Source organism: Protomyctophum bolini, assembly GCF_963924005.1.
Source record: "Protomyctophum bolini genome assembly, chromosome: 6".
Classification (NCBI taxonomy): Eukaryota; Metazoa; Chordata; class Actinopteri; order Myctophiformes; family Myctophidae; genus Protomyctophum; species Protomyctophum bolini.
The window spans coordinates 36,759,174-36,772,501 of record NC_137867.1 but is presented as its reverse complement, the minus strand read 5'-3'; the positions used below and the strand labels follow the sequence as shown (position 1 = coordinate 36,772,501).

General features: G+C 44.7%; 1 protein-coding gene across 2 annotated transcripts in view; it reads left to right on the top strand.

Moving 5' to 3' along the window:
- Positions 1 to 13,328, top strand: part of ttc28 (tetratricopeptide repeat domain 28) — a 304,979-nt gene that overhangs the window by 164,290 nt on the left and 127,361 nt on the right. For both annotated transcript variants that reach the window (XM_080765021.1, XM_080765022.1), the window contains one exon: positions 11,628 to 11,900. In XM_080765021.1, the coding sequence (XP_080621147.1) occupies positions 11,628 to 11,900 (273 nt within the window). The remainder of the gene's footprint in view (positions 1 to 11,627; positions 11,901 to 13,328) is intronic.

The following is a 13,328-nucleotide window of genomic DNA, read 5'->3' as shown; positions in this document are numbered from 1 at the left end:
TTTGAAGTACGGTAGTCTATATATTGCTTGCAATGTTCTGGTTGAGGTCGTATAAATCTATGATGCTCATCATAATTACATCATCAGGAAGCGACGACAACACGATAAGGGGTGAAGAGATGAAGTGATAAGATTTAGCTAAAGCAAAACAAATGACTGAAGCCTTACAGTACACGAGTAAAGCCTGTATATCAGACGTAAAGTGCAGGAAGGAATTCCCATATAGGTTCAGGCATCATCGCAGAAGATCCCAGTGTCTTATTTTGTTTTGCCACCGGCTGCATGTCTGTCCTTTTTAGCTCAGACGATAGTCTTCTAGACGATATCTGAGATCTGAGATCGTTATCTGGATGGAGTCCAATTTTGCTTCAAGCGGTGCCATGGTTGTTTTAAATTAGAAGGGCGAGGGCCTCTTTCAGATCCTCCATTAGCTTAGCGACGGCAGCCATGTCTGTAGCCCCGTCCTTCTTGTGATGTTGAAGTTATATCGATGAAATACAACAGAATATAATGTATTTTATAATTAGAAAAGCCAGTGATGAGAAGGAAGCCAAACCAAAATATGTTTTACTCTTATGTACCTGTAGTGTTCACAAGATAACAGTGTAACAATAAAGTACAGTACAACCTTGAATAGCTTCAATGAGTATAGGTGTAATTAACATATTGCAAATGTGCCTGCCTCAGTTTCACGACCCGGAAGCCGGGATACCAATTTGACCAATAATTATTGTTCTATATGAGAGAACTCATACAGGATAAACAAGTGGACCTGGAAACGATGACACAAACAAATGAGCAGAAAAAATGGAAATGGAAATACTATACAATTAAAGCTGGTGAATGCGAACACACATTCTTTTTTTCCATTTCCTGAAAAATAACGGTTTTGGACATCCAAGATTTCCACCTGTCAGCGACAATATGTTTTTTCTCCCCACTGTCTTAAAGCCTGTCTTTGCGATAATTCCCGCTGTCAGTCAATACATGTGTTGTGGGGGTGACATTGGCTGTCTGTCAGGCAGATCGTCCCTCTGTCTGTCTGTCTGTTTGTGCGTCCGTCTGTCCATGTGTCCGGTATCTCCATTGACTGCGAAAGTCCAGTCTGATGTGCAGGTTCAGCACATCTGATTGTCAGCGGGGTTGATCACATTTATAGATAGCCCCTTTATCTTAATGAGCTTCCAACAATGCGGCCATTGTCCGCGCCCGCCCTTGTGAAAACCTATTTCCTAAAAGCCAAGTGGATTTATAAGTAGCTTACTCAAGCCAAGATTTTTACTAAATCTCGTGTGGCTCGGCACCCACGGACCGCTGTCGTCAACGGTACAGTATAATATTGGTCAGCTGCTGTGACGCGGTTGTTTTCGCGAGTTGTTTTGCGGTGGATCAAATCCGCGCCGCGGGGCGCGGGCCTGGCGTCCATTTTCCTCCAGCTGACCATTGCAGATGCTCTAATGTGCCACAGATCTGGATGGCACTGCATGGCTGCCAACAAAGACTGAGTCGTCCTGCGGTCGCCCTTTGTCATCGCAGCGGGTTCCTGCACCCAATCTGTACACGTGAATAAACGCTGCCTTGTTCTATAATCTAGCATTTACCAAGCTGCACAATGAGATCAGTGATTCCAAATGGCTTTGTTCAGAGAGGGATCATGAATTTGCTCTTAAATTGAATACAGCGCTTCTTTTTGAAATCCAAGTTTGAAAAACACAACCACAGAATAGTAGTTCGAGGGGGACATTTATTTTATGAAGAGACCATCTGAACATCATTTTGAATATGAGCTTGTCCCTGGAGCAGGAACAAGAGGTGGGTTTGAGTATGGAACCAGAACCAAAGCGCTGTGGGGGGTGCCTGCATGCCTGCTGGTTCAGCCAGTTGGTGCACAGACCATATGCTCCTTGTGAGTGTGAGGTTCGGGAATCAGATCCTACCCCTGTCTGGTTTCTCTCTCTCTCTCTCTCTCTCTCTCTCTCTCTCTCTCTCTCTCTCTCATCTGATATAAAGCATAAGAATCTAATCATGGAAACATCATGGCTTCTTGTCGATCTCAGACTTCATGTGGCCAGCCTGTGACGTCAGTCATTTATAAATGGTAAATTGTGCATTTATATAGGACTTTTATCCAAAGCTCTTTACATGGGGAACTCGCGGTTCCCATCTGTTTGCTCTACCGGCCACTCTACCCCCCTGAACCACTCTACCACTGCCGCCCCTTATTGCCCAAATGACATTGGGCAATAAGGTTTCAGCCCAATCTGAGCCCTTTTTACTTAGTTTTGTAACACTCGTTACATAAAATTCACGTTGAATATTTCAAAAAATATATAAAACTGTGGAAAAAATGTGCGTAATGGGTACTAAGTTGGCCTAGCAGCGTGCTCAAGAAAGTCACTGCATACTGTTCGAGCGTTTTGCAAGACATGCACACACACACGCACACACACACACACACACACACACACACACTGTGGAGCTGGCACGGTCTTCTCGTTCAGGCCATTTTTAATCTCAGCCTAATTGTTTGCCACAATTCCCACTGCCAGTCAGCCAGCAGGGGATCCAATCCAAGGTGTTTGGAGGCGGAGTAGTCAGGTCGGGGGGATTAAGTGCAATGATCCTCTCAGAGGGTCTCCTGGCACAGGGGGACGATAATCAATGTTACGCCAGCAAACAGGGGAGATAATCAGTGTTACAAGCCCTCCGATAAGCGAAGGCTAGCTGCTTGCGCTCATATTGTAGTATCGGCTGGCTCATGCCAACCTCGCTTATCGTCCGTGGAACACAGTCCTCCCTGGGTTTGGCCGGGGATTACATCGCCACGTAATTTAATTTCCACACTGCTTGCAGCCCGAGCACCAGCAGCAAAGATCTCAAAAACGAACTATGGCTTGGTTTCAAATTAGGTTCTGGGAAACTACGGGGAGAACAAACAAACAAGCAAGCAGTGCTGTTGTTCTGGACACTCGAGCAACACAACACCGCCATTAACAGCAAAGACGGAGGAAGGCTTTGAAATATATGTTTTGAGCACGGCAACTGTTATTTTGTCATGAAAGCAACTTCTGAGAACATTTGAGGTGAGAAATCAACTGACCAAGCATTAGGATTAAAAAATGTTACAGTATGTGTGTGATATTCCATCCACAACTGCTTCAAAACATATTCATCAAGTTATCTGTCCTTCCTATCAATGTATTTTGCCGTACATCGTTATTGATTCACGTATTCGCCCAGACATTTATGACAACATGAGCTGATAATATTAACAGTAGTTGTGACAGTTTATCATTTTATTTAATAAATCATATTTTTCATTGGATTTACGATTGTATTTGCTGACAATGTGACTGAAAACTGCAGTTTTAGGACATACCTCCCCTGTCACAGAACTTGAAATCTTGAAAGTCTCAGTTTATGTAAGGTTTTGATTACCCTTTGATTACCCTTCATGAAAAATGCCATTAGAGCACATTCTCAGACACCTTGTACAAGTACATGTAACCAAATTGATGAGGAGCATTATGGCTCTCCATTGCTGTGAAAGACTCACTGTATGTATAGTATAGTAGTGATCCTATTCAGCCAGCCCTTAAACACCTTTTTGTGATTTGTGTTCTGCTATAGCATGATAATCACAGAAAGGTTTGAATCCATTTGTGCATGAACTTAAGTCTATTATTCCCTCTCTTCACTGATCTGATTGACAAGATGCTCCCACGGTGATCAGAATAGAGGCGTAGCTCCAAACCTTAACTTTACATTGTCTCTTGATAATGATAATATTAATTCAAGCGTTCTGTGCCATCTGTTCTGCATATAAAAAATAAGACAAACATTTGAGGATGGTTTGATAAAAGTACTTTTATGTGTTCTATCTTCTTCACCACACGCGTTAAAAGTTGTATGTTTTTCAGCTTTCCTAAAGTCTATCTATGTTTATTCATTTATTTTCGGCATTTGAGCGGAGAGAGATGAGTAAACAAACAAAAACTCAAGGATAAAAGAAGACAAATAATCAAAGTGAGAACAACAATTTCAAGGCACAAAATCTTCAAGGACCCCAACAGTGTGTAGCCAATTCATCAAAGCACGGTCAGCTGCTGCCACAATGTGTTTTAGCATGGCAATCTATAATTCCCCAATTGTTGTTACTGTGTCAAAGTCAAACATAGTTCAACATGCATTTGCTCTCTCTCTCTCTCTCTCTCTCTCTCTCTCTCTCTCTCTCTTTTCTCTCGCGCTTATCTCTCTCTCGTCTCTCTCGTTCCCTCACTTCTTCCCGAAGATCAGAGATGTATTTTGGTTCCGCTGTGTTACAGTACTCCAGAGCCGAGCGCCTCTAATGCTCTCTCATGTGACTGACTCATACTGTATTCCTTTGTGTTTCACCACAACAAAGGCTTCTTCATAGGAGTGGAAAATGTAGCACTCTCTCACGGGCCTCACTTCGTCTGTCTGTCCTCCCACGCCCTCTCTGATCGTCGCATCCCTCATCTCCAACTCCTCCGATCATATCAGCCGTTTGACGTGTCCCTCGCTCTTCCAATTAGCACCATCGAACGAGACCCGTTCATTTTTTCATGAGGACGTGCCATACTTCAACCTCATGGATGTATAATTTAGTCTCTCCTGTCACCCCGGTGATCCACTTCTGTTCCCCTAGTCGGCAATCGCGTAACATCTGTTAACTTTTCATGATCAGTCACGTTGATCACTTGATTGCCGTTCACATTATGCCAACTTGAACAGGGTTTCGTGCACTGGAAAATTCTGCATAGATCTCATCACTGGATATTGTTGGCTTCACAGTACTGTAGAGTAATGACACCAATTAGAATGCACAGAGAAAGCACTTAAGAAAACCTCTCTGTGCTCATAAGGCTATAGGAGAATCGTCATAATGACTTTGGTCATACATGTGGTGCAACACAGTACATAAAACAAAATTAGAATGCTCCACATAATCGCCACAATTAATCCAACATGTCCACTTCTACACCAGTTATTTAAAAAATCGGCTGCAGATTCACATGAATGATGAGTGCATTGAAGATGCTGAATGGATATATTTAGTTAAAACAGAGTTAAAGGTTGAACAGTCAAAGTGTCTTATTGTAAATAATCATTGAGTGTTTGTACAGTAAAAGAAGTCTCCTTCTGTCTCCAGATTGGATGAAATAGGTATCCTGACCCGACAATTTATTTTCTGTTTACTAAAGAGCCGAAGAGATTGGGAGACGCCTGTACAAAAACTTGTATAATACCAGTAAGACGCCTGAGGACGCGTGCATGCATCCGTCTGTGTGACAGCAGACTGCCCAGCATCTTAATAATTTTCAGGTCTGTTAAAACTCTAATTTTCGCCGGCTGCCGGGAGCGGCTGCACTAATAACTTTGGGGCGGGCCCGTCTAGAGTTTAAATGGACAGGTATCAGTCAAAAGGGAGACATAGAAGAGAAAGGATGGATGGGGAAGGATCAACATATGGAATGTCAGAACAGGTCAGCTCCATATATGGAGATCTAAGGGTTTGATGTCAGATGTAGAGTTGCTGGCCAATATTGATGACATCAGGGATCTCCATATATGGTCTTAATATTGATTACATCAGGGATCTCCATCCCTGATGATGTCACGTGATGTCACGTGCTCCATCCCTGATGATGTCACGATTGTCACGTGCTCCATCCCTGATGATGTCACGTGCTCCATCCCTGATGATGTCACGTGCTCCATCCCTGATGATGTCACGTGCTCTCTCACCTGAGGTGACCAACCAACCAACACACACACTGACGGGAAATGCAAGATTCCATAGTTAACTGCGACCTTCGGTCACAAATATCACAAACAAATGCCTTCCACCACCTTTAATGCTCCCTGGAGGATCAATCCTAAGTTCCTAACCATTTGAATGACCCCATTACGTTTGGTCTCACCCACCCTCAGATAAAAATGTCAACTTTGACACACAACACCTCATAAACTAAGTTGGTAGATACAGGATGAACACTACTGGTGGCATTTTCTTTAGCGCGACCCTTAGGTCAACATTTATGTTGGGCGTAAGGAGACTCTAGCAGCTGTAGAAGAGAACACACTGGAGCAGCTCGGACAATTGAAGCCTCGTTTTTTAAAGTGCTAATTCAAATAAATAATGACTGACGTTTCGATGCTACTGCATCTTCCTCAGAGTCGTAAATGGCAGCGGATAGGATTCCTAGCTTATGAGCTTAATTCCCACAGCTGCTAATTTAAGTAGAACAGGGAAATGGCCCCGTTGGAACGAGGAAGCCCCTTTTTTTTCTATTTCAATCCAGCCAACAACAAAATAATACAAAATACAAAAATAAAAATAAGTGTGCTCTATAGACTCCACTTCCCCTCTTCAACAAAACAGAATCTGCTTTTCAGTTGGCTGAATGAACACTTGGTGGTGAATTAAAATGTGTGATTTTAGAATGGGTAGAATGGAAATCCAGAGCAATTATGCTAAACATGCTCAAAACACCCGACCTATAGTTGGATTCCTACACTGAATGACAGAGGTTTGTGCCTGTGGAAGCACTTCACCAGGTCCGAGTCCCTCTGGTGCGTGTGAGATAGGGTTAACATTACAGGTGTTGTAAGCTCAGTGACAGGCAGGTCTTTGGGTGAATTTCACCCAGGTTTACTGATATTGGGGACAAAGTGGGAAAAAACATACACCCACAGTGGCTTTTTTCTCTTTTATTTTTTTCTTTACTGGACCATTCTCACATGTCTCCAGGAATCGGTAGACCAAAGGAGAAGTTCCTGAATACATATATTTTTTAAGGAATATTAGGGGACCCCCCATCATATCTAAAAAAAACCTATATATATATATATATATATATATATATATATATATATAATATTAAAGAAGAGTACCTCAAGTTGCCATGTATTGCTGTATTTTTATGAGAAATATTTTTATGGAAAATATTACATTGGGGAAAACATACCCATGGAAAACATGGATTTAGTGTTCTAGGGTTAAAGCACTTTGAATTGCCTGTGTGTATGAAATGTGCTATACAAATAAATCCCCCCCTGCCTCGCCTTTCATTACATTCATTTCGGGGACAAATAACTTGGGACGGCAGTGAGCAGTATGTTTGCCCTCTATGCCACAGGAGGAAATGGATGGCCACGGCCGAGATGGAAAGGGGACATGGATCATGGTTTCACTCAAACGGAAATCAGAATGACTATGACAAAGTACAGTGGCTTTTCCCATTGGCACTGTACTTATTGTGGATATGGCACTGCTGGAAAAGGTTCTTTAAATAAGAAAAGCTTTCTGTTGCGAGACAATAGGGAAAACAGACATAAAGGGGCCACTGACTATATATGTTATGGATTGTGTGTGTGTGTGTGTGTGTGTGTGTGTGTGTGTGTGTGTGTGTGTGTGTGTGTGTGTGTGTGTGTGTGTGTGTGCGCTACACACAGTATATAGCACACAGCATACAGTGATGCTGCCATAACTACCTGTTTATGAATGCACCAGTCGTGGCACCTTCGTTTTTTTCTTCAAAAATAGAGTATCCCCTCAATGTGTGATTTATGACTCTGCACTTGGTGTCGCTTGGAAGGCAATTACAAGCTATGAATGGATATTATATGTGCACACTGTCTCTGCGAGCATGACACTCTGCCAACTGCAGGAACACAAGTGATGCTCATGAAAGAGCCTCATCAATTATGCTTCCGAGTGCTTGTGTGGGGATGCGTCTCGTATGGAGCCGGCCGTACGCACCCACGCACGCACGTGTGGGTGCTGGTGCGTTTGAGTGTGCATTACAGCCCTGTGTGGGTTTCCCCCAAAACCATATTAACCTGTTCGTATACTGTATGTGCTTGGTTGTATTTCACGTAGTCTGAAAACTCACCTCTTCAGACTCGTAGCACTGGTCGTAGCACTCGCCCTATAGCCTTGATGACCTTCCAGGATTATGCAATATGTCATTTAGATAGCATGTTATGTAGCCAGATGCCAGGTCATTATTTATCTGGCATTTTATAGTGTTTGTTTCGATTTACGGATATTCTACTGTTAGACGAATGATATACGTAGGCTCTTAGTTTACTTATGATCCTAGATGACTATTTTGTTATGTATTTGATGCATTACCTTGTGTTGTTCTTGCTTACTGTAGTCGCTCTGGATTAAGCTGTGCTCTGCTAAATGCCTAAATTGTAAATTGTACATTTTCTAAATGTTGTGGTTAAGTGTATGGGTCTTAACCACACGCTTGCCATGCCTATTTTGGGCATGCCATACTATAATCACATGCCCGAAATTCGCCTAGAATCATAAGTGAAAATGTTCAAACATTCAATCCATTTTCTAGAATATTCCCGCATTTTCCAAGAAAATTCAAAATAACCGATCTACAAGCTCACAATGAATCCCACCGCAAGACAGTGTGAGCTTGTAGATCGGTTAGTTTAGCTATTTTTGTATGACATGGTGTACAACCAAGTATAAAATAGGTTTTAAGTGGTTAATGATGGCATGCAATCACGTATTGTATTGTATGTAACACCCACGCCATCCTATACTGTACATACAGTAGGCTATATACTGCTCTGTGTATGTAGCAGCGCTGCTACACTGACTAATATGCAGCACGCGGCGTTTTGACCTAATTAGCAGCGACTGAGCTCAGGATATATTTGCAAATGTGGATCCATGAGAATTTAGCATTCCCTGTGATACACTCCTACACACATGCGTTTACACAGACACATGCGCACGCTCACAAACTAACACCACCTCTCCTGTGCACGCATGCCATGCTCACACTCTCCCAACTCTCTCTCTCTCTCTTACACACACACACACACACACACACACACACACACACACACACGCAAAAGAAACACACAAACACTGTTGATGAGTGCTGCTGTCTGCGGCGGGCTTTGTAATCTGGTGGGGCTGTGGATCCTAAATCCCGTGTGGCCCAGCATTGATTTATGTCATTGTGTGCATTTCGAGCCTCCCCAAAGGTCACCTTGCGTGTCTCGCACGCTCTGCATTCCTCTGCTCCTCTCCCCAGTGTACCAGCACCGTCACTGTTGAGACTCCGCTCTCAGCAGCCTCCTCTCTCTGTCTCTGTCTCTCTCTCCCAAACAGCCGTATCGACTGACACGACGAGGAAACAGAAATGTAATTTTCGCAGCGCGCGCTCTCTCCGTCAAGAGAGCTCGCCCACAATGGGCTAAACTTTATGCCATTTTTATATGGCGCTGTTGTAAAATTGCCTGAGATTACCCCAGTTAGAATACAGGGGAACTGAAAATGGCTTCGCAGCAACAGTGGTGTTATTGTCAAGCTGTCGGTGAAAGCCATCACTCAGCCGGGCTACAGGCTATGCTTATCTAGCCAGCCAAAACAACCCATTACTGGAAGAAAAGTAGAGACACCGAATTCAGAATAGCTTTGTTTTGTTTTGGGATTTGACAGACAAATGAGGAATCATGTTAGTATACACTAAACACATTCGCTACATTCAGCAACATTTACCAAGTGTTTGATCTTGAAAAACCATTCCAGGCACAGCTTTTGTAGGACCAATAATCTTCTCCTAACCCTTTTCTCTCTGTATTTGGGTTGTATTGTTAGGCCTGTCACAGTTATTGCATAATAATTGCACTGACTTAAAAGTTCCTGATGTGTTGAGAAACTTTTTTTAAGTATAAAAATAATGAATATGTCAGTAATTTCTTTGTATAATTCAGTTATTTGTCATATCGGCCCTGCACTTTTTTTTTTGTACCAGGCAAACAGAAATGTATTCTTTATTCATGTATGTTCTAATGTGCAATGCCAAAAACACAATTAAATCGTTATTCATTTCTATGACAATTCATTGTCAACTTTAATTAGTAATTGTGACAGCCCTATTGTCCCCCATGTGTGCAGTCTCTAGAGTCCACTCATCAGCAGTTACAGAAGATGAAGTTGGTATTGTTGTGCATTTATGTTTTTTCTGGCATTATGTATTTTCTACCTGAATTGAACAGAGTTGCCTTGGACCTTTTACTTCTTTAAGTTTACCACCTTAATTTTTTTTACAAAGGAATTTTAAAACTTTAACACATTGAGTACGCCAACGTGCATCAAAATAAAGGCCCTTATAGTGCCAGAGTAGTCTGATCGCTTTTACTCTGAAAGCCATGAACCGGAAATACTTTCTTAAAAAAATTGACTTGACAAAGTGAGCTCATAATCCCCGATCATCTTAATATATTTATATAAACTCCAAAAAGCGTTCATATTTTGCGGGAGAGACGGATGAGGAGCAGAAATGCAGCGCCAGCATATCGATCCATTCATCACCACGGAGAGCGCCCTGGATCAGGAGATACGAGTCATTCTTTCCGCCGCGCTAACATGGGAGTCAATGACAAGCTAATATTTGCACAGAGCGTTAGCATACGGCAAGCGAAAAGCGAAATGCCAAAAAAAAAAATAGGAATAATTCTGAATATTATTATCTCGCCCCGCGTCGTTTGGACGTCGCTAGGACGTCCACAGACGTCTAAGGTATTACTCGTTTCTGATCCTTATGACGTTTCCAGACGTGTTTTGTACAGAATGTGTTAAACGAACTCTTGTACTGGAACAAAAAAAACCCTCTCCAAAGAGCACCTGTTTACAGTTTTCTACATTGAAGGACCCACAAAGCACTTCTTCTGCTTTTATCTGATCAACATTTATGAAGTGTTCAATCCTGAAAAACCATTTCAGGCAGAACCAATCGTCTCCTAACCCTGTGCCCTCTGTATCTGTGTCCCCTCCCTGTATGCAGAGTCTCTCCTAACCCTGTGCCCTCTGTATCTGTGTCCCCTCCCTGTATGCAGAGTCTCTCCTAACCCTGTGCCCTCTGTATCTGTGTCCCCTCCCTGTATGCAGAGTCTCTCCTAACCCTGTGCCCTCTGTATCTGTGTCCCCTCCCTGTGTGCAGAGTCTCTCCTAACCCTGTGCCCTCTGTATCTGTGTCCCCTCCCTGTATGCAGAGTCTCTCCTAACCCTGTGCCCTCTGTATCTGTGTCCCCTCCCTGTATGCAGAGTCTCTCCTAACCCTGTGCCCTCTGTATCTGTGTCCCCTCCCTGTGTGCAGAGTCTCTCCTAACCCTGTGCCCTCTGTATCTGTGTCCCCTCCCTGTGTGCAGAGTCTCTCCTAACCCTGTGCCCTCTGTATCTGTGTCCCCTCCCTGTGTGCAGAGTCTCTCATAACCCTGTGCCCTCTGTATCTGTGTCCCCTCCCTGTATGCAGAGTCTCTCCTAACCCTGTGCCCTCTGTATCTGTGTCCCCTCCCTGTATGCAGAGTCTCTCCTAACCCTGTGCCCTCTGTATCTGTGTCCCCTCCCTGTATGCAGAGTCTCTCCTAACCCTGTGCCCTCTGTATCTGTGTCCCCTCCCTGTGTGCAGAGTCTCTCCTAACCCTGTGCCCTCTGTATCTGTGTCCCCTCCCTGTGTGCAGAGTCTCTCCTAACCCTGTGCCCTCTGTATCTGTGTCCCCTCCCTGTATGCAGAGTCTCTCCTAACCCTGTGCCCTCTGTATCTGTGTCCCCTCCCTGTGTGCAGAGTCTCTCGAGCCCACGTATCAGCAGCTCCAGAAGATGAAGCTGGACAAGAGTCCCTTCGTGGTGGTGTCCGTCATCGGCCAGGAGCTGCTGACTGCCTGCCACCACACGGCCTCCGTCGTGGTGCTGGAGGCCGCGCTCAAGATCGGCACGTGCAGCCTCAAGCTGCGCGGCTCCGTGTTCTCCGCCCTCAGCTCCGCCCACTGGTCCCTCGGCAACACGGAGAAGAGCACCGGATACATGACGCAGGACCTGGAGGTGGCCAAGACATTAGGTGAGCAGGAGGGGGAAGAGTACTGGCTACATGCAGCAGAAGCTGTTCAGAAGTGGAGGTGGAGGTGGCAAAGACATTAGGTGAGCAGGAGGGGGAAGAGTACTGGCTACATGCAACAAGAGGTGGCAAAGACATTAGGTGAACAGGAGGGGGGGGAGAGTACTGGCTACATGCAGCAGAAGCTGTTCAGAAGTGGAGGTGGAGGTGGCAAAGACATTAGGTGAGCAGGAGGGACGGAAGAAAGCAAGTTAGAAAACAAGAAAGAAAGAAAGATTTATAAAAGGAAAGATTTGTAGGGGGCGCAGTCGGTCGCGCTGTCGCCTCACAGCTAGAAGGTCCTGCGTTCGATTCCCACTGGGGACACTGACTGTGGTTGTTGGGGCCGTGTTCTCTCCTCTGAGTCATCAATGCCCATACCCTGGGTGGGGTTGGCGAAAGGGCCTTTCTGTGTTTAGTTTGCATGTTCTCCCCGTGTCCCCTAAGGGTAGGTAGTAGGTACCCTCACAAAATACATGCAGTAATCCTGGTATACTGCCTCCCCCTGGTCAGCCGGGGCGCCTGATGGAGGGGAAAGGAACTGGTTGGAATAACGTGTTCCTCCCACGCGCTACGTCCAACCGGGGAAACTCTCCCCTGTCAGGTGAAAAGAAGCGGCCTGGTCACTCCTCATGCATTGAAGGAAGCGTGAGCTCATCTCGGGGCTCTCCCCAGGTTGGCAGAGGGAGAGTAGCACCCAGGATTACAGCTTAGGCATTTTGGCACCGGGTGAAAAAAAATAAGGGGAAAGAAAGAAAGAAACGTTGAAAGGAAAGATTTGTACGAGAAATAAAGCAGATTTTAAGAAGATAGTAGGAGAGGTGGGAGTAAAGCACAGACTATAGCTCCACTCTCGCGGCCCCCATGCAGTTTGACACATGACTGGGCAGAGCAGCGGGAGATAAGAGGCCGGTGGTTCTTAGGTGGAGCTCTGAGGCTCTACTACTCTAACCCGTTTGAGGTGGTCTGTCCTGTCCTGTCCGTCAGGCAGAAATAATAAGGCCTTCCCCTCTCACCTCCGCTGGGGCTCCGTTGGGGAGATCAAGCCTCACCTGCTGTCAGTGAGGCCGTTCCGGGCGCGTGGAGCTCTTGTCTGGACGGAAGCTCACTATAGCACAACGTTCCCTTTTAAGGACATAATGGGATGTCAGTGTCAGAGACACGCTGCATCACATCACTGCTCAGCAGTGACGAGAGGAACTTGATCCTCAGTAAACGGCACCCACACGCTTTTCAATTCTCACTGTTACTATAGGGTGTGAATGAACTGCACCCCCCCCCCCCATCTAGACTGAGTGGCAAAGCATTGAGTGCTCGTTGGAAATCACTCGATGGTCGTGCGTTTCACCTGTTTCTAAATGTCACATAATGCAGGAGCGTTCCAAACTTCAT